At 38.8% G+C, this 23421-nt stretch overlaps 1 protein-coding gene across 13 annotated transcripts in view; it reads left to right on the top strand.

Annotated features, from left to right (window-relative positions):
* PHF21A (PHD finger protein 21A) overlaps window positions 1–23421 on the top strand; it is a 136247-nt gene that overhangs the window by 96646 nt on the left and 16180 nt on the right. For 7 of the 13 annotated variants that reach the window (XM_049825069.1, XM_049825062.1, XM_049825064.1 and 4 more), the window contains 9 exons: window positions 6379–6579; window positions 10300–10554; window positions 12341–12427; window positions 14685–14981; window positions 16766–16864; window positions 17970–18021; window positions 18838–18917; window positions 19336–19396; window positions 21814–21977. In XM_049825069.1, the coding sequence (XP_049681026.1) occupies window positions 6379–6579; window positions 10300–10554; window positions 12341–12427; window positions 14685–14981; window positions 16766–16864; window positions 17970–18021; window positions 18838–18917; window positions 19336–19396; window positions 21814–21977 (1296 nt within the window). Of the gene's footprint in view, window positions 1–4521; window positions 4828–6378; window positions 6580–10299; window positions 10555–12340; window positions 12428–14684; window positions 14982–16765; window positions 16865–17969; window positions 18022–18837; window positions 18918–19335; window positions 19397–21713; window positions 21737–21813; window positions 21978–23421 lie in introns of those variants that run through there. The other 6 variants (XM_049825070.1, XM_049825068.1, XM_049825072.1 and 3 more) reach the window with 4 other exon arrangements.

The raw sequence follows: 23421 nt of genomic DNA, 5'->3' as shown, positions 1-23421 counted from the left end.
AACATTCCCTTCCAAAAATTAATTGATCTCGTGGTGCTGCAAATGTAAAAGACACGGTACTGAAAATAAAGCAATCAAGAAGTCACATAAAGCAGAATGGCACAGCAGCTATTTTTAGTTATTTTCATTTACAATTCTAGCTATATTTTTAAAGAAAATAAAAAAATTATAGGCATTCTCCCTCGTTAAGAATGAAGGAATGAACATTATTTTCAGAACTTAAATAATTCACTTCTGAATGATTTCTAGCAACTTCAGGTAGTGTTTCTCTATTCTAAAGGAAAAAGCCCACATTCTTTTTCGAAGTACGTATGTTCATGTGTGAACTGTGTATTTATTTCAGAATCGCACCTGTAGTAATTATTTTAAATAGTCTAGAATATAATGAAGTGTAATAAGTTTGCCAGCATTTTTAATGACAAAAATACTTTTCACATCATGCCAATGCTATATAACAATATTTATCGGACAAAGTGTCAAAGTAGATTTTTACGGAATGAAGATTTACTTAAATTCCATTTTACACAAGGTACCCTATGCCGTGTTCCATAATTGTATTAAAGATATTAAGATTGCAATGCAAGCTCATGAATTTAGGGTGTACCGAAATTAGCAGTACTATCTTGGTCCATCTCCAGTGCTCATTGGTTTCATAAGTGTATTGCTCAGTTTATCCCATAGGACCATCATGGCAGAGGGAGGAGAAGCATTCAGTTCCCCTAACACGCTCCGCATCCTGTTTTAGACATGCAGAAGTCGTCCTTGTTTCTTTGTGCAGCTTTTAGCCATGTTTTCTGTGGGCTGAATGCAGCACGTGCTCTTTGGGACAGTTACTGGAGTGTTGGCAATGCAACCATTGACTGGGTATGGTTAAGATATCTGTGTATGTAACAAAAGCTTAACAAAAATTAGGTTTTTAAACTATAAAAAGGAATAGTGCACGTTTTGGTAATCATGTTCAGTAAGGCATTCAAGTATGAGGCGGAGGTGGTCTCCCAGTCCCACTGCTATGTTCCCGTTCAGGACACAAGCACCCCTGCCCCAAGAGAGTCTTTTCTTACTACTGAAAGATACAGGTGCCAGTTTGATCGCCTTTAAGAAGTAGGAAATTGTAACACACTTTTTTTTCTTGGAATAAAATTCTTTCTAATTTAGTTGGTTCAGATTTTTTTTTGTTGATAAAAAGATCTGGGTATGAGTGAAGCACAGCCAGAAGTGCAAAATTCCACAAAAATTCAGGATAACCACAGAATAGCTGAAAATACTTCCGTAGTCCTGTGATCGTTCTTTCAATGAAATTTAATTCAAGTTGTTTTGTACAACAGTATTTTTTTTTTCCCCTCACTGGTGTAGATTCTGCGTCATCAGTTTCTATAATTGGATTTCACTATTTTAAATTTTAGATACTATCTTAAAGCAGCAGATGAGTGTACCATTATTCTCCTTGCTTGTAATGTTTCCACTGCAAAATTCCACTCCCAAAATGCGCCCTCTTTGCAGGTTAAAGACTAACTGTGCCAGGGCTCCAAAAATCTTTTTGTTTCTTTCTGCCACAGAAGTTTTGGTAGCTTTCTGTTTGTCAAAAAGCAGAGGTATTTCACTTCTTTTTGGGTAGCGGCAGGGGATGGTGCTGGCAAGGAGAGGGGAGTGAGGCTGGAAAGGAAGATTGCAGAGCAGTGAAATTCCTTCCATCCTCCCCACTCCCAAGTTAGAACTTATCTGAAATCGGTACTTTCGCTTACCATTTCATTCGTGGCAGTTGGCAATTTTAATATCCCAGAGAACATTTCTTGGTCACTGGAGGGAACAGGTACCAAGAGGATCCCTAATAGCTGACTTCCTGGAATTGGTGGAGCAGGAAAGTGGGTCACTAGCAGGCAGCTGAGCAATTCAAACCACATCAGCTTTGCTTTTCGGATGCAAAAGGTATGCATTGCAAAGCTGTTTAGTACTTTACTTGTCTCGTTTTTACAAGATTTTTATATTTTAATTTGTATATATTTTTTGAAGTTTAAAGATAGACCCTCCTTTAGATACGTATGCTTTTCTGAATGTGTTTCCTGGATGAAGAAGAAAATGTGTCACCAAATACAACAAGGAATCTAGTACTTAAAAAAATTGCTGTACTTGGAGAACTATTTTGTTATTGATTGATTGATTAAAATGGAAATAATGCTTAGCTAATAATGTTAAACTTAAACCTTACTAAGCTTTAAATTTGCTCCAAGGACTTTTCTTATCTTCTAGCGACATATTCGTGATAGCTTTTTATGTGAGCACAGAGAAGACACCTTTTGGCACAGATACATGGCCAACAAGACAGATTTTCTGCTTAATCAAACCAAAATAATCTCCTAATGCTGTGTTGGGATCTGGCCTGTGGCATGAATGAGAAGGTGGTATCGCTAAATGTCACAATATTGATTACAATTATTACCTTTAAGAAAGGGTCATATAAGATGTCTAGGGCTCTGTGAACTCAGTGGTGTGAACGGTTCTGGATGAGATTAGTGATAAAGATGTCAAGGCAGCAAGAGCTGGGAGATTATGTAGTATGCTTACGGGGCACTGTTCGACGAACGGATTTTGAAGTAGTCTCATAGTAACCGTTGCAGAGGGCTAGTTAGTTTTGGGGTAGAACGCAGTTTGGAAGAAAGGATGTGATTATTAATTTCTTCCATGTTCTGAATGTAAAGAGAGGATTGGCATTCGGCTTTGAGGAAAATTCAGTAAACTTGAAAGACAAATGCTTTTCATATATTTGTAGTGTTGCTGGAAAAGAAACTTTTAGGTATATGGGGAGAGTTAGAGCTTTCTGCCATGCAGAAAACTAATGTTGTGTTTCTGATGATGTGTTTATGATTGAGTTAATCTCAATTTAAAATTTTGAAGTTGTCAGTAAGAATTTAATTGGATTAAATATTCTTAAATAAGAGTGGGAAGGAAAGATGGCAATGATTAAATTTAAAGAATTAGGAGTATTTCTTTAGATTCTTTTAGATGACCTTGGTCTCACTGGCACTCAATCTCTAAGGCACATAGCTAGGACTTTATACCAGCCTTGGCAAATTTCAGTTATACAGGTTGTACTTTCTGCAGCACAAGCCACCTTCAAAATTGATTAAGAACAGTCAAATAACTGAAGAGCCATTTTGCAAAACGCGGTTTTAATGAAGTAGCGAATCTGACAGCAGACAAGAGTTTCTTTCATGCTGCCCTCCCGTTTAATCCCCTACAAAACAAGGCTCTGGTAACGTTGCTGCAGACAGACACGTGCCGCGGCTCTTGTGCGGCTGCGGAGCAGCGGTTCCAGCAGGACGCTGTGGAGGAGCTGTACGTACCGTGCCAGACCAGCGGCGTGGGTTGAGACCGAGCAGAGGGTAGTGCTGGAAAAGGGCGTAGATCTGCTCTTAGTTTCTGTGTAGGTGCAACCCCGAGAGTCTCGGCTGGTGTTGCTAATTAAGCTACGTAACTTTGGCATATGTCGTTCAGAGTCTTCCTCTGGATAACGAACAGGTAATCCCAACAGTCTTGCAGATAGTAAAAGGATTTCTGTAGTTTCAGGGTGGTGTTTTTACTGACAGTTGGTGGAAGCGACTTAATAAACTGCGTAAGCAATTGGCATGCGCCGCAAACTTCAGTTTTACTCTCTGAATCTTAAAAGCATTAGATGTTTCTTCCAATTTAATATCTGCATAATGGATATGGATGGCAGGATATGCTGCTGCCAGGCAGCTCTCAGCAGCCTCTAACAGGCTAGCGTAGAATTCCAGAGCAACGGTGTTTTTCCACTCATGTTATCCGTCTTGTGCCAAATATGCTGAGCCTCAGTTTTTGCACAAGGCACTAATAAAAGTTGTGCTTCGGTCCTGTTTTTCCCCAGCTCTGCGCTCCGTGGTTCGGGCCTGGGGGTGGAACAGGCGGCGTGCGAACGCGATGTGACTCACCTCGCTCCTGCCCCCCTGCTCCCGTCCTCGCTGGCTCTCGCCCTGCTGTAGCAGTGTGGCAGAGGAGTCCTCCAGCCTGCCTCTCCCTCTCCTCTCTTTCTTTTTTAGTTTTTTAAAAAAGCCTTTCACTAACGTTCCTCCCGTTGTAAAGAACAAGATGGAAACATATTCTTGGGCCATTGCTGCTGATTTCTTCCGGTTAGGGAATCGGTAGAAGAGCACCATTATCACTGAATTTCATACAGGCAGCTGTGGAAGACAAAAACTCCCTTCCCGTTCACGCCGGGTACAGTAATTCTTTAGCCTCCTGCGCAGTGTACGTGCAGTCCATTTTTTGGCAGGTATTCCATAGGCATGTTGCATTATTTCCTCTCCTACTTTGCTCAGTTCTCCTCTCCTCCCCCTCGGGTTACTCTCTGGAAATGTTTTTTTCAGCTCTTCTATCTGCTTGCTGACATGGCACTTTGGTTTGCATGTTAACATGGTTGATCTTTTCAGAAAGCAATTTTAAATGGTTGTTCGGTTACTTTGTATACGAATGAGCTGATAGACACAGGCTATTTAAAACTATGTATAATATCTGAATTAGAAAAATGCCTTCTACACTCCTATTATTTTCTCCTTGTTGTAGAAGGGAACAAACAATTTACAGCTTTTAGGCTCTGACAGCTTTTAGCACTTTTCTAGATGCAGTGTAAAATAGTTCCTTCATGCTGCCGTCCATTACCAACTCCCTGAATTTTCAGTGAGGTTGGGCCTGTGTTTCTGTTGTCGTCGGAACTGAGCGTGCATCCCCAGCCGGGGCTGTGGGGTTTGTAGAAGCCAGGCAGTCCACCTTCTGTACACCTCTGAGGTGCTGAATTCAGTCTTGTGCAAAAAGGTGAGTCGTGGGAGCTCACACATTGCAACCTTATGAAACAGGGGTGGGTTTTTTGTTGCTTGTGTGTTTTATTTGGCTTCTTAAAGTTCCAGTTCTCAAATCTGCCAGTTTGGGACCTTGCGCCTTCTGGGCTAGAGGTACACATTCAGTGTGTGAGGCACTGCAGTTTTAACTCATCATAAGCAAGACACTCGGAATCAAAAGTCTACAGTATGTCCACAAGAACTATGCAGAGAACAGATGTTTTGTTAGCTCAGAATTTCATAATCCTGTGTGAAAGAAGTTTGAGGGGAAAAATTGTTTCAGTTGCTTGTAAATAGCTGGATTTTTTTTCCCCTCCATGTCTCTGTTTTGTACTGTGTCTTAATACTAATGCTTCAAAACAAAAATCAAAACATTTGATACTGTCAGAATGTTGGGGTTTTTTCTCTTTTCCTTTCTGTGTAAATGAAACTGCTTGGGGCAGCCCACTGTCAGCACCTGGCTCTGGTTGAGATTTCCTCACCATTTCTGTTTCCACTAGAGTTTTCTCAGTTGAGCCCCTACATCTGTTGACTTCATGGTCCTCTTCCGAAGCCAACCTTGTCGTGTAACTGTTTTGGAGTATGCGTATGCTCTTGATCAAGGGGGCTTAAGTATATATCTAAATCTTTTTAAAGCTGTACTAATTTGAGGGTGGTTGGAGTGTAGGAAAAAATGTCCATTTTCTATCATGCCCACAAAAGGTAAAAAAAACATTGTGGTGGTTTTTCCCTTGTCCACACTAAAGTATAATATGAACATAAATTGTGAGCCCTTATTACCCATGTGGCAACATGGTATCTTACCCTGCAGGACACCTGGTCAGCTCTTAAGTCTGTTGAGTTACTCTTTAGAGAGACACAATGGCTACCAGGAGAAGAAGCTTTTAAAAATAATTTCAAACTTTCATGGAAGCTATAATGTAATAGGAAGCCTTTAAGCTGGAAGAAATATATCTGTGCCATTTCCTTCCCATGTAGGTAGCCCTACCTGATTTTCTTTCAGGTGACAATAATATTGAACAGAATGCCCTTCCTATTCCCCGCTTTGCACTCAGACTGGCTATCTCTCCACTCAGTTTTGCTGCCTGGTACAAAATGGCATCCCCATTGCCTTGAAGTCAGCCCCAAGGCATCAACCTGAAATCCTTTTTTGTCACTGTTTAGGAATAGTGTGTGTTTGAAGGAATCAGAAACTTGGAGTCTGAATGCTAACATGTCTCAAGTGAATATAGGTTAATGAGGTCTTGCAGTGGTTTGTGAATGGGCTGAATTTTGGTGGGTGGGTTTCTGCAAGGACAGCAAGGTCATCCTGCTGGGCAGCAGTACTGGCTGCTCTGTGGCCTATTTTGACACAGTGCCCATTAGATAACACCAATATTTAAAATTCCAAAAAGAGAAATCCCACTAAGCTTCCGAGCAGTTCTTTATTTACATTAAATAAATGTAACTTCAAGTGTTATTATCTTCTCTAATATGTGCAGCTAAATAACTGTCATCATTTCTGGTTATGTTTTTGTTTATTTGGTAGAAAAGAGTGGTGGAACAGCTTCGAAAGAATTTGATAGTGAAGCAGGAACAGCCAGACAGTAAGTTTCAGATACAGCCGTTGGCACAGTCAGAAAACAAACTACAGACACCACAGCCGCAACCACTACAACAGCTACAGCAACATCACCATCAACAGCAGCAGCAGTCTACTGCACCCTCTCCAAACGTGATTGGATCACAGGTAAAAATCTCTACAATAATTATTTTCCTTGCTAAAGGTGAAGTTCACTAAAAAAAAGAAAAAAGAAAAAAGAAAAGTGCAGAGAGGAAATTGCAGACTTTCACTTACACCTGTTAGTGTACCAATATGAATTTCTCCTTCTATGCATATGCAGATATGGGTCTTGTGGGTTTTTTTGGCAATAACCTCCTATCTGAGTCAAAAAGATTATGTGGTTCTTGCAAGTTGAATCATAACCTCACAGAAAAGAAGGGTGGCAGTATCACCTTTCTTAAAAATAAATGGAAGTTTAGCAAATGAACCTATCTTTTCCATAGGCGCATGAATGATGGTCTGTCCATACCCGGTAGGTCTCAAGAAACAGTAAAGTCTTTACACACACTGTATGAGGTGTATTATTAAAATACTTTATTTGTAAAAGACTAACAGATTGCCCACTGTATCTGTGAACAAAATGTAAGAAAACAGTTCCCTCCTTTTTCTGCTTGGTTCTTTTTAAACAGATGTAACTCATATCAAATAATATTTACCTGAGTTTGCAAGGATTCATTTAAAAGTGTACAATGTTAATTGCAAAGTTCAAGTTTTAGAAAGTAAAGTCTTTATTGGGAAGGTACACTGAATTTTAGTACAGTATAGGATTAGAGACGTAATCCCAGAATTCACCAGATAAAGTGCTCTGCCTCTACTGAGAGGGGAATTCCAAGTTTCTCCTGTTCAAATATTTCAAATCCCCAAAGCGTGCTAATAAAACAGCTAGAAAGTGCACGGAGGTGTTTTGTAAAAAGAAATGTATGTGAGGTCTTTTAACCTGTTGATGCAATCTCAGCAGCTCATGTTTACCTGGATAGGCAGATGGCAGAATTCACCTGTGAAGTTTACTTTATGCACATTGCCGGGAATCACAACCATAGCTTTGACCGATTGTGATTCTTGTCTTCCCTTTTCCTGGAAGTAGAGGAGAGAAATGGTTGGGCTGTGAGTTCTCTTATTTAACTCAGCAAGTTGTTTGGGATGCCCTCTAAAAATATATTTGTGAGGCTTAGGTAATTGTATTTTTCAGAAAAGAATATTGAAGAAATGAAGCAAACTTAACTAAGGGAAAGACATTTCTGAGCAGCAACATCAGTATCAAAGCTAAAACAGAAAAAAGAAATAAATATTACCATGTCCGAAAATATTTATAGGCAAACAATGGATCACTCTTTGCTGTATCACTGATCTCTGTTTTTCAGTCAGGAAACATGACTGCAGAAGCAGTTTCATGTGTTTCTCCATATTCCAGATTTTGCATTCATGCATTAACTTCCAGGTCATCTCCTAGGTTGTAAAAATTGAGGTTTTGTTCAAAGTTAAAGAGCCCTCTAGTGAAACAGTCAAAAAACTGCTACACCCTTTTGACTACCATTGATACAGTTGTACTTGGAAAGTACTTACAAACTGAAAGGCAGGTCATCCTCTCATTTGAATATATAAGCCAGCTTTTATCCTTAACACTTTTCTACTTTTGTTTATGTTGGTGTAATTCTGAAGTAACCTCACTTGCTTCTGTATACATTTCACATCTAAGGTTGTGCCACTGTCCTGTTGCCCCTCAATCTCTTTCAGCAAAGAGAAGTCAAATATTTTGTCTCTCTAGAAAGTTTTTTGGTCCCTACTTTTGCAAATAATGCATCTTTCAAGGCTGTGTCAGTAAAGAGAATGCTTTCAATGGTTATTTTCAGAGTAATTAAATTTAGGAATCAAGGTATATATGCTGCCTTAATCGTGACATTTTAATATACTTAATATAGTCCAGTAAGAAGGGCTTTTTAAATTTTCATAAAGCACCAAGTCTGCTAAAAGGTCATATTATTGCCATGTTATTATGTGAAATAATGCAGACTTACTACAAATGCCACTTCAGTATGAATTCATGCATTGAAAACTTTTTAGAATAACCAAGGTAATTAATGCTCAGCAAAGTAACAGGGATATTCAAGCTCTGTGATCTGCTGACTGAAACTATACTCTCGGTACTTACAGACTTACTAGAACCCCTTGAAAGAGTCACAGTCTTGTATTACATGATTGATTACGCTTTTCTTTAAAATGTTTATGGATTAATGTAATGCTTGTGAAAATTATACCATGTTACATCTCATTGGAAAAGCTTGAATAATGTTACTGCATTAGAGAAGTGGAGCCTCTTGCTTTGGAGAAAGTGCAGCAGAGGTCAATAAGTTCTTGAATCTCAAAGTTAAGGGAATTGTTCGTATTGCAACAAGGAAAAGTTAATTATGTCTGGATTTTGTATAAATGTATAAAACTGAAGCATGAATTATCCTTTGATTTGGCATTATACAGTGTTTGAATTTTTTTCCACACTTATGCATAATTAACAGGGGATATAGTTTAAGCATTATGAAATAAGAAGTGTGAAGGTAAAATGTGTTTTTGTTTAAGGAAATAATATTGGTGAAAATGCTGAAGAATCCAACTGGAAATGTATTTATATTATTTTATTAGAAAGAAGAGAAAGGTCTTGTGTGACTAAAATCAAGCAGTCTAAATGAGGCGTGTTCAGAATTTGAAAAAGACTGCCTGATCCCTGGTTCTCCATTTTTTCCTGTTGTAGAGCCTAGTGCTGACATCAGGAGGGAATGGTGGTTATTTCACACTGAGAGCATCCGATTGTGCCAATAACTGTTTTGGAGATGCAGTGCCATTGGTACAACAGATTTTTTACACCAAAAAGAAAAGAAATAAGCTCACTTGCCATTCTGTTGGGTGTCACTTGTCATGAGTTTTCTGTGCACACTGTTCTGGTTTTATATGGAGACTCTCTTGCCTTGTTGCTTTTTGAATGAGATTCATAATTGTCCATTTCCCTTAACATCTTAGAAGACAGTACATTTTAAAACAAAACTATGAAATTATAGTTGTTTTAACTTTGGAATTTGTGGGCATAGTGTGTTCAGGCATTTCAGATAAATGCTGGCATTAAGTGATTCAAAACCACTCTCATTAAAACAGGCCAAGAGCAATCATGGCATCACATATATGTTCCAAAACCAGCCCATTGCACGGAAGTTAAACTTAATTGCCTGCAGCTGGACAGACTAGCAGCCAGCTCATACAACTTCAGGATAGCCCTACTGATACTCTTAGGAAAGAAAGCTAAGGGCTACATAACTGTATGTATGGCTAAAACCGAAATTTGGGATACCCAAAATCAAAATATGTTTTTGTTCTTAAAGAAACCAATTTATGAATGTTTTTTCCCCTCTTCCTCTGATTGTGAGGATCTCTGTAAATGAAGTTTCCATTTGAAAAATTGAGTTTTAATTGAGAAGCTAGTTTGCTGGTATGTTTCATAAACCTCCACCTTACAGGTTTGATATTGACAGTATATGTTTGGAAGTAATATAAAACTAAAAGATCCGGAAATGCATATGCCACTACTAACACTTGATTGTCATTTTGTCAGGAATTTGTTTTGAATCAATCTGTAATGCTGCAGGTGACTGAAATAGACCCAACAGGTGCCTCAAATGAGAATCCTTTCTAGCTATCCAGTTTTCAGAGACATAAGATAATGTTCTTGTCTGAACAGTAGGTAGATAGACTCAGTGCTGCCTTTTCTTTCTCTTACTGTCTATTGTTTCTGACTAACCAACCCACGTCCTGTCTGATACGAAGTGTCTCTGTCTCTTACAGTGTGTTTTCTGTTTCCTTTAGAAAACTGTAACTACAGCTTCTATGATCACCACTAAGACACTACCTCTCGTCTTGAAAGCAGCAACTGCGACCATGCCTGCCTCTGTTGTGGGTCAGAGACCTACCATTGCCATGGTTACTGCTATCAACAACAATCAGAAAGCAGTCCTCAGCACTGATGCGCAGAATGCACCAGTCAACCTCCAGACAACAAATAAGGTCACTGGGCCAGGAGCTGAGGCGGTCCAAATAGTGGCAAAAAACACAGTAACTTTGGTAAGCGTTCCATGTGTTTGCCCTGCAGATATGCGTTGGTTTGGTTTACAAGAGGGCTATGGGGTGGGGGGGGGTGGGGGGAAAGTCAGTTTTTTGCACAGGAAGGAGAATAGTAGGGACATGTGAATCTTCACTAGTTGACATTCTTAAAATGGTAGTCTAAGAGAAAAGCATTTACTATCTACACGGATTGTTACTACTGTTTTGCTTTATAGAATTAAATCAGTGCTATTATGACCTCTGTGTAAAGTTTCCCCTATTAGTAGTTGTTAGTCATGGGGAAGTAATGATTGCTTTGCCCCTACCTAATCTACGTGACTGTGTTCTGCAGAATTCCGACTCTTTTCTTCGGTAAAGGAGATGTCAGACTTTCTTCATTTGATCAGTGTGGATTTTCATCTTACGTATTTTGAGTCAAACTCTCGCGTTCCCTTTGCGTGATAAAAAGTCTCTGGTGCTAGACACATCACTTAACTCTGCCCACTACCATGTCTTTGCTCACCACTTTTTCATACACATACGCAGATCCTGTTCTTTAAGTATGTATTTTGGAAAGTGTTTGATGACATCACATAGTCTTTTCCAGAATGGTTAGCCACCTAGAAATAAAAGAAGCAATGTTTTAAAATTGGGTTATATAGGCTTCATGGTCTGGAAACCAGTCATTGTATAACATCATGACAGGGAAATTTTACTTTTGGAATAAAGGCTAAGGCTTCACTAAACAAAAATCCAATTTATCTTTATTAAAAAACACAGTTCCATAATGCAAATGGAAGCAAGTTTGCTTCCTAATGAGGCATATGTTTGCAATCAGAATAGAGAAGACTCTTTGAGTGGAGTTTTTTCTACTGTTCTCTTTTCCCATGTCATCGCTTGCACCACTGTTGTCTGTCCTTTCTGTCTGTGCTTCATTTCTTTGCTGAATAACTTAGATTTGGGGAGGTGATTTTGTTTTAATAATAGTTCATGATTTATGTTTCTGTAGCAAATTTCATCAAAAATCTCAGAATATTCTCCCAAGCATTAATTAATCAGTACAAGACCTTTTTGAAGTAAATTGCAGTCTTATGTGGGTGGACAGAAGTATAGAAGGGTGGAAACTAACACAGACATTAATTTCGGAGAAGCTCACTGGGTACTCAACTTAGGGTAGCTAGTAGTGCTGTTCAGAGGTTAATTTTGTGGCAGCTCTGTCCAACTGATTTCAGTTAGACAGGGAAGTACTTAGGATGCCTTAAAATCAGATCTTAATTGTTTCAAATGAATGGCCTGCTTTTGAAAATTTCAAGTTGTGTATTTAGAGCCCCTCATAGTGTCACTAACATTGCTAAAAGACTTGTAACTTTCAGTTCTTTTCTGTTTGCGTGAGATGCTCTTTCATTCTTCCGTATGCCATTCAGTATGAAAGGACAATGGTTCATATAGCTGGGCATCAAAGTCTGTTATTATTTTCTGTCCATTGTAAAGCTAATTTTTACCTATTAAAACAAATAGGAGTTTTCATTATCTTCAGATGAAATGGTTTTAGATTGCAGAGCACAGTAGTTAGTACAGTTGAACTAAAAGAAAAGATACCTTCAATTTATGAAGCAAGGTGTAGGAACTGGAAAGTAAGATTAGCTCTGTCTTTAATACATTTCTAATGAGGAACCTGTTACTGTGAAAAACTATTTACAGAGTGAAAAACCAGGGACATCAGGTCTGCAAATACATTGAGGACGTTGACTTTGGTGAACAACTGCAGAGCTATTTTTCCTCTTCCTGATCTCTTATGTTCTTCTAGCAGGTTCAGGCTACGCCTCAGCCCATAAAAGTGCCGCAGTTCATCCCTCCTCCCAGACTTACTCCTCGTCCAAATTTTCTTCCACAGGTGAGTGTACAGAGAACAAGCAATAGAAGGAGGAACTTAATTATAGCATAGATAGGCGAGAGTTTCTATGAACATCATTTCTGTCAGTCTTTATTGGTGACCTGGTAGAGGAGACAATTCATCTTCAAGAGGTTTGCAGGTGATGCCAAATTTGAGGGTGCAGTCAATACTCTTGAGGGCAGTGCTGACATTCAGAGGGCCCTAGACAGGACAGAGGAATGGGCCAGCAGGAATGTCTTGAGCTTCAGCACGGAAAAAGGCAAAGTCTTGCACCTGGAATGGACTAGCCCCCTGCAGAAGTACAGGCTGGGGGCTGGCTGGCTAGGGAGCAGCACTGCTTAAAAGGTCTTGGTTGACAGTCGCTAAACTAGTGATGTGCCCTGGCAGCAAAGAAGCCTGGCAGCCTATTGGGCTCTACCAACAGGACTGCAGCCAGTAGGTTAAGGGAAGAGATTATCCACCTTTCCTCAGCAATCATAAAACTGGATGCTGGATGTGATACACAGCATGCAGTTTCGGCCCCCCTGGTTGATAAATTTGAATGAATCCAGGGAAGGAAGGCCTCTAAGATGAGGGCGGGGGGGGGGGGGGGGCAGGAATATATGACCTGCAAGGGGAGGCTGAGGGTTCTGGGCTTGTTCAGTTTGGAGAAGAGGTTTCAGGGGCACCCTAACAGCAGCCTTAATTCCAATATCAACAAGGAAATTAACAAGAAGATGGAGACATAGGTGCTTAGCAGGAGAATTATGGACGATGATCATAAATTGGAACAGGGAAGGTTTAGACCTTGTATAAGGAAACAGTTCTCTCTTTGAGGACAATTAGGAGTGGAAGAGGCTTCCTGGAGACATTGTGGAAGCTCCATCCTTGGAGTTTTACAAGACCTATCTGGACAAAGCCCTGAGCAACCTGGTCTGCATTTAGTGTTGGCCCTGCTCTGAGCAGGAGGTTGAATTAGAGACCTCCTGAGCCACCTCCCAACCTGCATGAGTCTGTGATTATGAAATGTGCATATGATGATCATATATGATCCTATTTACATCAAATGAAATGAACCCATGGAACAGGTGTCAAAAAAAATCAAAGCATCACACAAGGCCTTCAGTTGCTCTAAATGTTGTTTGCTGCTCATGAGTAAAAAAGAAAAAACAATATGTCTCTAGATTGTTCCCAAGTATTTCTGTATTGCAACAGAGAGTGACCTCTGTTTGCAGCCGAGCAGTAAAACTTGTGGTTTACTTTTTTTTTCATGGTTTGGGAAAGACACAGATTGCTTATTCACTTAAAACGTCTTGGAGGAACTTTTTCATTTGTAAGAAATACATGGTACTGTGAATAAAAGTCTAAATCTTTTACAAAAGAAAAAAGGAAAATATAGGCTGGTATCTGATTAAGATTTGAGGATGGTGAGATCTGTTGGAATGTGACCTAGTTTTCCATGATAAAATGCATTATGGAGTATTAAAGGTAGATAGGACAAAAGGAATCAAATAAGGAAAAAGACTTTATTTTCAGAGTAATGCATTCTACTTCTGTACTCTAATGATGTGATAAGTACAAATTTAACAATGGGAAAGAAATAAGCAAGTATTGGTGGTAGAGTGTATGAAGATTCTTGTGGCTCTTTTCTTTCTTGTGAAAGAAGAAAAGAGTAATGACTGCATTTATGTGTAGCCTTTAGCACTTTCAATGAGGGATTAATATATAATCTTGGCAATTTTTTTGCTTAGCAAGATTGGTTGTGCAGGTGTCTAAATAATATATGGAGTTGACAAAGGTAACAGGGATTTGCTGAAAATTTTAATTATTTCTTTCAGGGCACAATCAACTGTTCATGATTTCTTGGAGGCTCAGTATAAAGCCCTGAGACACAGTTTTAACATGAGAGCCTCAGCTGTGTCTGTAAATATTACATGAATTTTTTGGCTTGCAAAACCAATATGTTGATTTAGATACAGATAAGGCACTTGGCAATAAACATGCAATATAAGTGTCTATGCATCCAAATACCATTTCGGGGACAGTGACTGCATATGCAAATGTTATGGATGGGTTTTATGCAAGTAGGTTTGAAAATGTGGCTTTTCCTTCTCATAGCATACTTAGGACACTATGCTAAAAATTACATTCTATAAAAAATCAAGCAACCTTCTGCAGATTATACAGGCTGAATTGAAAGACTTAGTAAAAAAGTTCATCTGAAATACTGATATACAAATCTCTTTCCTTTTCTTTTTTCTTTTTTTTTTTTTTGTAGGTTCGACCTAAACCAGTTGCCCAAAATAACATTCCTATTGCCCCAGCACCTCCTCCAATGCTTGCAGCTCCTCAGCTTATTCAGAGACCTGTGATGTTGACAACGAAGTTCACACCCACCTCTTTACCCAACTCTCAGAACTCCATACATCCAGTTCGTGTAGTTAATGGGCAGACAGCAACCATAGCCAAAACTTTCCCTATGGCACAGCTCACCAGCATCGTGATAGCAGCACCAGGTACCAGGCTCGCTGGACCTCAGACTGTACAGATCAGCAAACCAAACATTGAAAAACAGGTACAGATAAGAAAGTATCTACTAATGCAACGTACCAGGTTTATTGCTTTACTGTGCCGATTTGGAGGGGATGACAACCATGGAGAAATTTTCAGTGGGTACTGGAGATACTCATGTTCCAACAATAGGACAAATTATGGAATGACTTGCAACTCTTGGGGTAGAAGTTACCATTTTCTTTAATATGGGCTGTTGGAATCTTTTACTCATGCTTCAGTGTTTTTATGCTCCCCCTACTGTTTTAACTTCAGTAGTTTATAAGCAAGCTACATCGCAGGACTGTACTACTATCTTGGAGACCAAGTACAAACTGTAATCCATGTTCACACCAAGCCTTTAGGAAACACTGGAAAAATATTTTATGTGTTTCTGTTTTTCAAAGGGTGGCTACATGAAAGGCAAAAATTACGCAAAATTGTAGGGGTGTTTAATACGATAAATGTAGCCATTTCTTCCTTGATCTTGCAGTCTCGTGATTGGAGGCAAAATAGTCTAACTCAGCTTCTGAAGACTGATAGTTCCCTGTGACTAAACTGGATTGATTGAGTGGAAAGGAGACCCTCAGAAACAGAGAGTTCTAGATGTTTAGTTTTATAGTCTCTCTCCAGAAAAAACTTTTATAAAATAAAACATTACTTTAGTCAGTGTGGATTGCAACTGAGAGTCCTTGCCATTCAGTTCAAGTAAAGCAATCTTCTGTTTCACTTTTTACTCTACCATATATTGTATGTTAGTAATAGTATAATATTGTATAATAGAATACTTTATCTATAACATATAATATTTATGTAATTTATATAAATAATAATAGTACGTATTTCATTTGTAACTCATTCATAGACTAATGTGCCTTCAAGTTACCTTCTGCTTTTGAAGTCACCTATGGAGACTGAAAATTATGTGCATAAAAGATATGCTCATGCTCAATTCTGCTTATTAATTCTCATGAGTAGGTTCTTGCATACCTCAAGGCTGTGCCACAAGTTACTCAGCAATGAGTGCCCTTTTTGTTTGATTTGGAGTTGTACTTCTACAATACTATATTTTTGATATCTATTCCTTTTGATGTCAGCAATATTTGTTTGCTCTTTGAATAATTACTGGCAATTCAGCTGTTGAAAAACATATAGAATTGTGGTGGTTTAGCAATACATGAATTTTTCTGTATATTTTCTCCATATTGTAAAGGGGAAAAGTTTGTCTCTCTGTAGCTTTCCTCACTCAGTTTGTAGCCTAAACCGCTATGCCATGGGCTGAGGATTGTCATGCAGGGTTTGGGATACCATTGCAGAGGATTATGACTTCAGAAAAGAAAAAAGCTTCAGAAACATCTGAGATTGTAGGAGTCACAGAGACAGTTTTTGAGCCATTCATAATTCTATGAAATATGAAGACTGAGGAGTGAGAAGTACAAAATGGATGTGCCATGCAGAATGGTTTCTATCTGGAAGTCTTCCATGGGATGCTTTTTCTTAAAGGGTCTGTTAGTTTTCCCATACCATATAGTGATTTCTGTAATGGAATTAACTCTTAAGATTACTTTTATTGCTTGCATGGCTGCGTGGGTTAATGGCATGGTGGTAAGGCTGTTCATCCTTTGTTAAAGGAAAACACTTTATTTAACATTCCTCTCACATCAGATTTGTCAATTAAGTCTTTGTTAGTACACTGCCAGCTTTAAAACTGTTTTTCTCCTGTATCTGCAAAAGTATTTGTTTTGCTTTCTTAGTCAAAGTAAAAAAAGTCATTCTGATCACTGAATGAGAGAAACGCTTTCTTTTTAGACTATTAAACCACACGTGGAAGCAGAAGAGAAGCAAACAGAAAGTCGTACAGTTACTCCACCTGCTGCACCGAAGCCAAAACGAGAAGAAAATCCACAGGTATCAGAACACACCCAGAGCTTTCTTTTAAGAAAAAAAGGAAACACTCTGTCCTTCAGAAAACATTTTTCCCTCTCTGTTCCCTCAAGACTCCCTAACTTTAACATTCCATACATTCTTGTTGGACAGTAGTCGTTGATAAGGCTACAGAATAAGAACTCTAAATAAATATAATGCATTGCATTTTTCAGTCCTGGAATGCATTTGACTTCTGACTCTTTTGTAAGATAGAAGATCATAATTTCCTTCTTGATACTTCAACCAGGAGGCTTAGATTACAGTTTTGATTTCCATTCCTTTGAGGGTTTAGACTTCTGGAGTTATTTTTAATGCTGGAGAAATGTCTTTATTTTGCTTTATAAAATATTTCTGCTCTGGTGAGCAAGACGGAAAGAGTCATATATGTTCACATTCTGCATGGGTTTTATTCAAGTTTCAGTCCAGTTGGTTTTGGGGGAAAAGACTGGCCAGAATGGCTGTTTCTTAAAGCCTTTCTGCCGTGTAGGGCTTTGGAACTGATTACAGCTAAATGCTCTACTACATTTGTTTTTGTAGGTGGGTTCAAATGGACTACTGTGGAGCATTAACTGTTGTCAGTACAAATTCTGATTTTTACATGTCTGTGCACTTCCTGTGTTAAAATTAGAATCCTTTCAGAAAGCCATAGCCCTTGTCAAATGGCAAATGTAAACCAGAGTTGCTGCGTGTAGTTCACAGTATATGGAGAATGATCTTCGACTACCAATATTTTGCTGGCAATTGAACTGTGTTGGTATTTACTAAGAGCCAATCATATAGTTGGTTCAGTGCTGGCCTGTAAGTAAAGAAACTACTTTCTTGTTCCCACCTCTGCCAGCTCTGTGATGGTGAGCAATTGGCATTTCCTTGTGTCTCAGGTTAGGTTCCCATCTAGAAAATGGGACTGTTGTCTGTCCTCTGTAAAGCAGTTTGACATATATGAATGAAAAGTGATTTATAGAAGCAAAGTATTACCAATAACATTTTTGTTCCGTAGTTACCTGTCAACTGACTTCAAAGGGCCTAAGTGACATAGCTCATCCTAATGGTTGGACTTGTCATGATCTTTTTTTCTCCCCCCTCACAGAAACTTGCCTTCATGGTGTCTCTGGGACTAGTTACTCATGACCATCTGGAAGGTAGGAAAAACGTCTTAAGTTGGTTCTTGAACTCCCTGTTTCATGGCCTTTCTGAATTGAAAGTACGGGTCCAAAATATTTGTGTATTAAGTGCAGTATTTTCTTGCACAAAAGTACATTTGGGATGTCTGCACTCTTGATCTAACTTAGTTTGTTGTGCATACTTTTTTTATTCCTTTTATTACATTGAAACAAACCAATTACTTATGCAGCAGAGATCAGCGGTTGGGAAGAACATGTATGCTCTGATGGTAGGAAAGCAATTTGTGACAATCCCATTGCTTTCTGGACAACCCCTGTATCTGCAAAGTTACACCATGGTTAATTTTACTGTAACCCACATGTGGGCTTTTCTTTTATTTCATGATGTCACGGAACTGTAATCTGTAGTGAATGAGTTAATAGATTATAATTGGGTTTATAGTTTAATCTCCTTAATCCTATACAGTGAAATACAGCCTAATATTTCAATGGCTTGCATATTTTTGTACTGTGTTTATTTTTAAGTATCAACAAGGTTACCAGAGGCTTTTTGTTTCAAATCCCAACTACACTGACCATGAGTTTAAAACGTCTTAGTCGTGGAGTACTTGGCGAGAAGATGGCAGTCATTTCGTTAGTTAGTTGAGCACTGCATTTGTATTCCTTGTCAGCTCTTAGTTTTCAAACCTTCAGAAATTAGAAGTACAACAACGTTGCCTATATTCAGCATGATTGGTGTTCTGTAGAAATGTAGAAATGTAGAAATGAATTCTGAGGACTTTATATAATTTCTGAGACCCGTTGTTTTCTAACCTGAATGCTTTGTTTTACAAGAAATCCAAAGTAAGCGACAAGAGAGGAAAAGAAGAACAACAGCAAATCCAGTGTACAGTGGAGCCGTTTTTGAGCCTGAGGTATTAATTTTTTGCTGGGGAAAGCTGGTATTTTCATTCTGAGCTTGTATGTCTTTTCTGCCATGTTGCTATCTCCTAAGCGATCTCAGTCCTAACTACATAGGCAAGCTATCATTTATAATTCAAAAGGCCATTGCAATGATAGGACCCTCAGATTTTTAAATAGTAAATGCATTGGGATGTTCTTCTAATGCATCTTTTTCTGCCTCTTATGTAAAGCTGATGTTAAATGGCAGCGTGTGTTAGTCTTACCATTAGGTCTGCTTGCATATCAGCCTGAAGCAGTCCAGATGTCAGCAGTAGTGTAAAAAAAACAACCTTTCTGAAGCTGTGCTTCAGAAAACAGAACAGCCAGTAATCTCACTTAGTACTACTATGTAATATTAACCAACAAAAATTGTTATATTCTTCCCTGCAGCGCAAGAAGAGTGCAGTCACGTACCTGAACAGCACAATGCATCCCGGAACACGTAAAAGAGGTGAGGTATACATAGACCTGTCTCCCTGCTGTATGCCTCTTCCTCCATCTTGCATTTTCAGTCCCCTTGTTAATTTGAAGAGCAAAACAAAGAAGGACTCTACAGTACTTCATTTGTCCAGTAAATTTCCACAGCAAAGGTCATGACTTCTAGGGATTAGCATAGCAGGTTTTATTAGGCAGCTCAATGTTTCATTTCAGTTTCACTCTCCAAAAAAAAAATAAAAAATACAGCAGATAGAGCAAGTGAAAGGTGAGATGTTTGAACATCATTTAGTGGTATAAAGCTGCTGTCAAATCCTCTTGTTAATAACTAAATTGTATTGTTACTGTCAAGAAGGTGGTTATGGAAAAACGTCTGTGCCCTGAACAGGAGAGGAAACTTAGTGTGACAAAAGCCTTGTTCCCCACTGGGGGTAGAGATGGGTCCTTCAAAAGAATTTATCTTGAGCAAGAAAGGCTAACGTGCTCATACTGAGCACTTTTCTGCAACCAGAGTGCTACTTCTCCTAAAATGAGAGATGGATCTTTCGTATAGGTACGCAGTATTATTCAGCAGAAATCCTTCTGTAGAACAGGTGAAATTTGAAGACTTACATTGTGGTGAAACAGATGAGTCAGAACAGCATAGGAGAGAACATGATACCATTTTTTGTGCATGGCATCAACCACACATATATGACAATCTTTCCTTGATTTTTGATGATTTTCTGCAGTCTCATAATACCTTCTGTACTCCAGAGTTTGCTGTATTAAAAAAAGTAATCAATTGGATCTAAAAAAAACAGTTCTGTCTAGCACTGACCACTTCCATTAGCTTTGGGTTTTGGCTGCAAGGTCAAAAATTCATTTGACATGTACTCTCCTTGATATACCTCTTCAGTCCAGCAGGTAGTGTGGCAAAGCTGACACTTCTGCAGCTATGCTGTTTCTAAATAAAAGACACCGGTCTCTACTGCCATCCTCTAATAAAATTAAATGTATTTTTTTAAATGATATGATGTAGATTTTACAGAGAGAGAGTTTTGCATTTACTCTGTGGATAAGTAAATGTTCCTTCTCCTAGTAATGATTTCTTAATTCTATTTTATAACTCATTGTGAACAATTATTGTATCAATGAAAACGATTGCATGCTTTTGTACTTGATACTCTCTTAGCCTGTTTTTGCACACTGACTGCTATTATACTTTCTTTTTTTCCTCACACCCTGTTGTGAGCCTGTACCTTGCATCAGCACCAAATCACTAGCACACATTTTCAGTTGACAAAAGATTTGGATGTATACACTTGTTTTGTGATTTAGTATAGCAATATATTAGGTAAAAAGCTTATGCAAGCATGTGCCCTTGAGAGCTTTAGTTTAATTCTAGATGGTGCTGAGCATGTCAGAAATTTCAGCCATGGACATCACTATTAGAAATCCGTTTCCAAGGACATACTTAGTTCTGGAACATATCCAGACCTTAAATGCAAGGTTTAGCATGTTAATAGGTATAGACTGACAATCTGTAAACATAAGATCTGGGGAATTATTCCTAGATCCTAACTCCTTTATGTTTACATATCCATAAATTACCCTGGAGAAGGGAGGCAGAAATGATGGTTACATACTGTGTTTTTGCTGTCTTGCTTTGCATACATAATTTTATGAAAAATGTTACGAACACATTTGGCTCTTCTGCTAGTCTAAAGGAGCATATAGAAGTTGTGCATAATCAAACATATTTGACTGAGAAAGTCTAAGAAAGAATACAGAATCTGGGGGGGTTACAGTGGAATACTAGCGGTAGGTTACAACTGGTAGCGCTGGTGGTGTGGGTCAGACAACAGGACCTGTTCTTGAGGTAGCCTAATTTAAAAAATGTACCAGTAGGGTAGGAAGTGCTGATCTGTGTATGAGTGGGTTTAAAAAAGGGGGAAGAAAAGGGGGGGGGGTTGGTGAGTGTTGGCCTCTGATAAAGGACTTAACCTTTGTGTAGATTCATGCTGGCACTAGAAAGATAGGGAGGTGTGGGATAACAGTAGAAAAGATTTAATAGTAGTTATTGTAGCTTCTCTCTAGCTTTGATGCCAACATGTTTTCCCTAAAAACTAAATAGCCTCATTTCTAGGAGTGGCTTTTGTGGGAGTGATTCTTTGACCCTCTACAGAGCTTATTTCTATTTCCTTCTGAAATACATCTTTTAAATGTTCTTTCCTTGCACAATTCTACTTAAAGATTTCTAAAAAATGTTTAAATCTTTGCTTCTGTCCTTCCACTTGTAACTTTTATATTAACTTCCTCTCTGTGCTACACCATTTCCTTTTTCACGCTAGCCAATGAGGACCACTGGCCAAAGGTATGTAAGATCATTTTTCCTTTTTTTTTTTTTTTTTTTTTTTTTTTTTTTTTGTGTTCCCTGTTGTTAATATATAGGTCGTCCACCTAAATACAACACGGTGCTGGGGTTTGGGGCTTTGACCCCCACGTCCCCTCTGTCCAGTTATCCTGACTCCCCTGAAAATGAAAAGACAGAGACCACATTTACTTTTCCCGCAGCTGTTCAGCCTGTGTCCCTGCCTAGCCCCAGCTCCACAGACGTAAGTAACTCTTGGGGAGGGGGTTACTTTTAGAAAGGTCCGCAGAAACAGCCACAAGGAAAATTTTTGCAGATTTTGGTTCTTTAGTCTCACTCATCATTTGTCCTGATTCAGTTCAGTGAAACAGTCCAGCATTCTTTTAACACCCTTCCTTTTTCCTCTTGCACCTATGTTCTTGTCCTGTGGAGATTTTATTTATAACTCCTTCAGTGGATTGAAACATTGGGAGGCACCAGGCATGCTAGATGAGCTCATTTCCTTTGTGCAATGTCTGAGATCTTGTCGGACTGAATTGAATCTGTCATCCATGAAAAAGGGGGAAGAGGAGAATGAAAAGTATTACTTACAGACCATAATAACAAAAAGTTGTGGTGTTTCTGTAATGAGAGAAGGAGAGAAACTGCTTGGGTCACGCAGAACAGCCAGGAGCAGCATTTGTGGCACTGGTTTGGCAGTTCTGGTGTACTGGCGTAACTAAATACATTGCCCCTGTGGTCAGATCGCAAAATCTGTCTTGAGTGAAATCTGGTCATATTGTCATAATTTATAAAGAAGTGAGTGTCCTTATTTTAAGTTAATTCAAAGATAAGATTTGCTACTTAAAGCACAACCTTTTTTAAGTTGCTGATAACTATCCAATTATTTCATTGTTTCTATGTCTTCAAAAACATGATGAAAAAAATTAAAGGTCATGTATAAACTTTAGAAGAAAAATATTGTGGGAAGAATTGGACTGAGTTGCTGCATAGGTCCAAAATGACATAAGGAAGGGACTGTACACTATGGTTTGTCTGAAAGTGTACTGTGACTGTTCAGTATGGGTGAAACAATTCATTGCACAAAAATTCTCAGGAGTTGTAGTGTACTTCCAGTAAAGTGCTTGCGTTTTAATGACTAGTACTTACTGGGCACAGTTTAAAAATAAAAAGGTGCTTGCCTATTTCTTCATACCAGTGCTGCAAACTCCTTCTGCAATCTGAGTCAGAGTGGTCTCCTCCCCACCCCCACCCCCCGCCCCTTTTTTTTGTTAAACATATCACATATAATTGAGACCCAACCACTTGAAATGGGCTTTAAGGAAGAGTTGGGCAGCTTTATTTTTGTCTGTGCAGTTGCACCACTGTAAATACATAGACTGAGAGACCAACTCTACTGGCCACTTACAACAGGGAATAGAAGCCAGCTTCTTGCCTCTGAACTGTATTTGTTCTGCAGAGGTAACAGGAATAGAAATAGTACAAGTGTGTCTGAGTCACTGAAATAAATAGATGCAATTCTGATACCCGGGGAATATGTATGTGAAATTGAAAGGTTCTCTTTCATATAGTCATTTTTGAGACCAGAATAGCACTTGACTGTAAAAACCCTTTCCTGACAGTCAAATGAATGGGACTGTGGAACAGCCCCTCAGGGAGAAGGTGGGGCAGCTCCATCCCTGGGGACT

Source organism: Accipiter gentilis, chromosome 22 (genome assembly GCF_929443795.1).
Source record: "Accipiter gentilis chromosome 22, bAccGen1.1, whole genome shotgun sequence".
In the NCBI taxonomy this organism is placed as follows: Eukaryota; Metazoa; Chordata; class Aves; order Accipitriformes; family Accipitridae; genus Astur; species Astur gentilis.
This window is presented reverse-complemented; position numbering and strand designations above follow the sequence as displayed.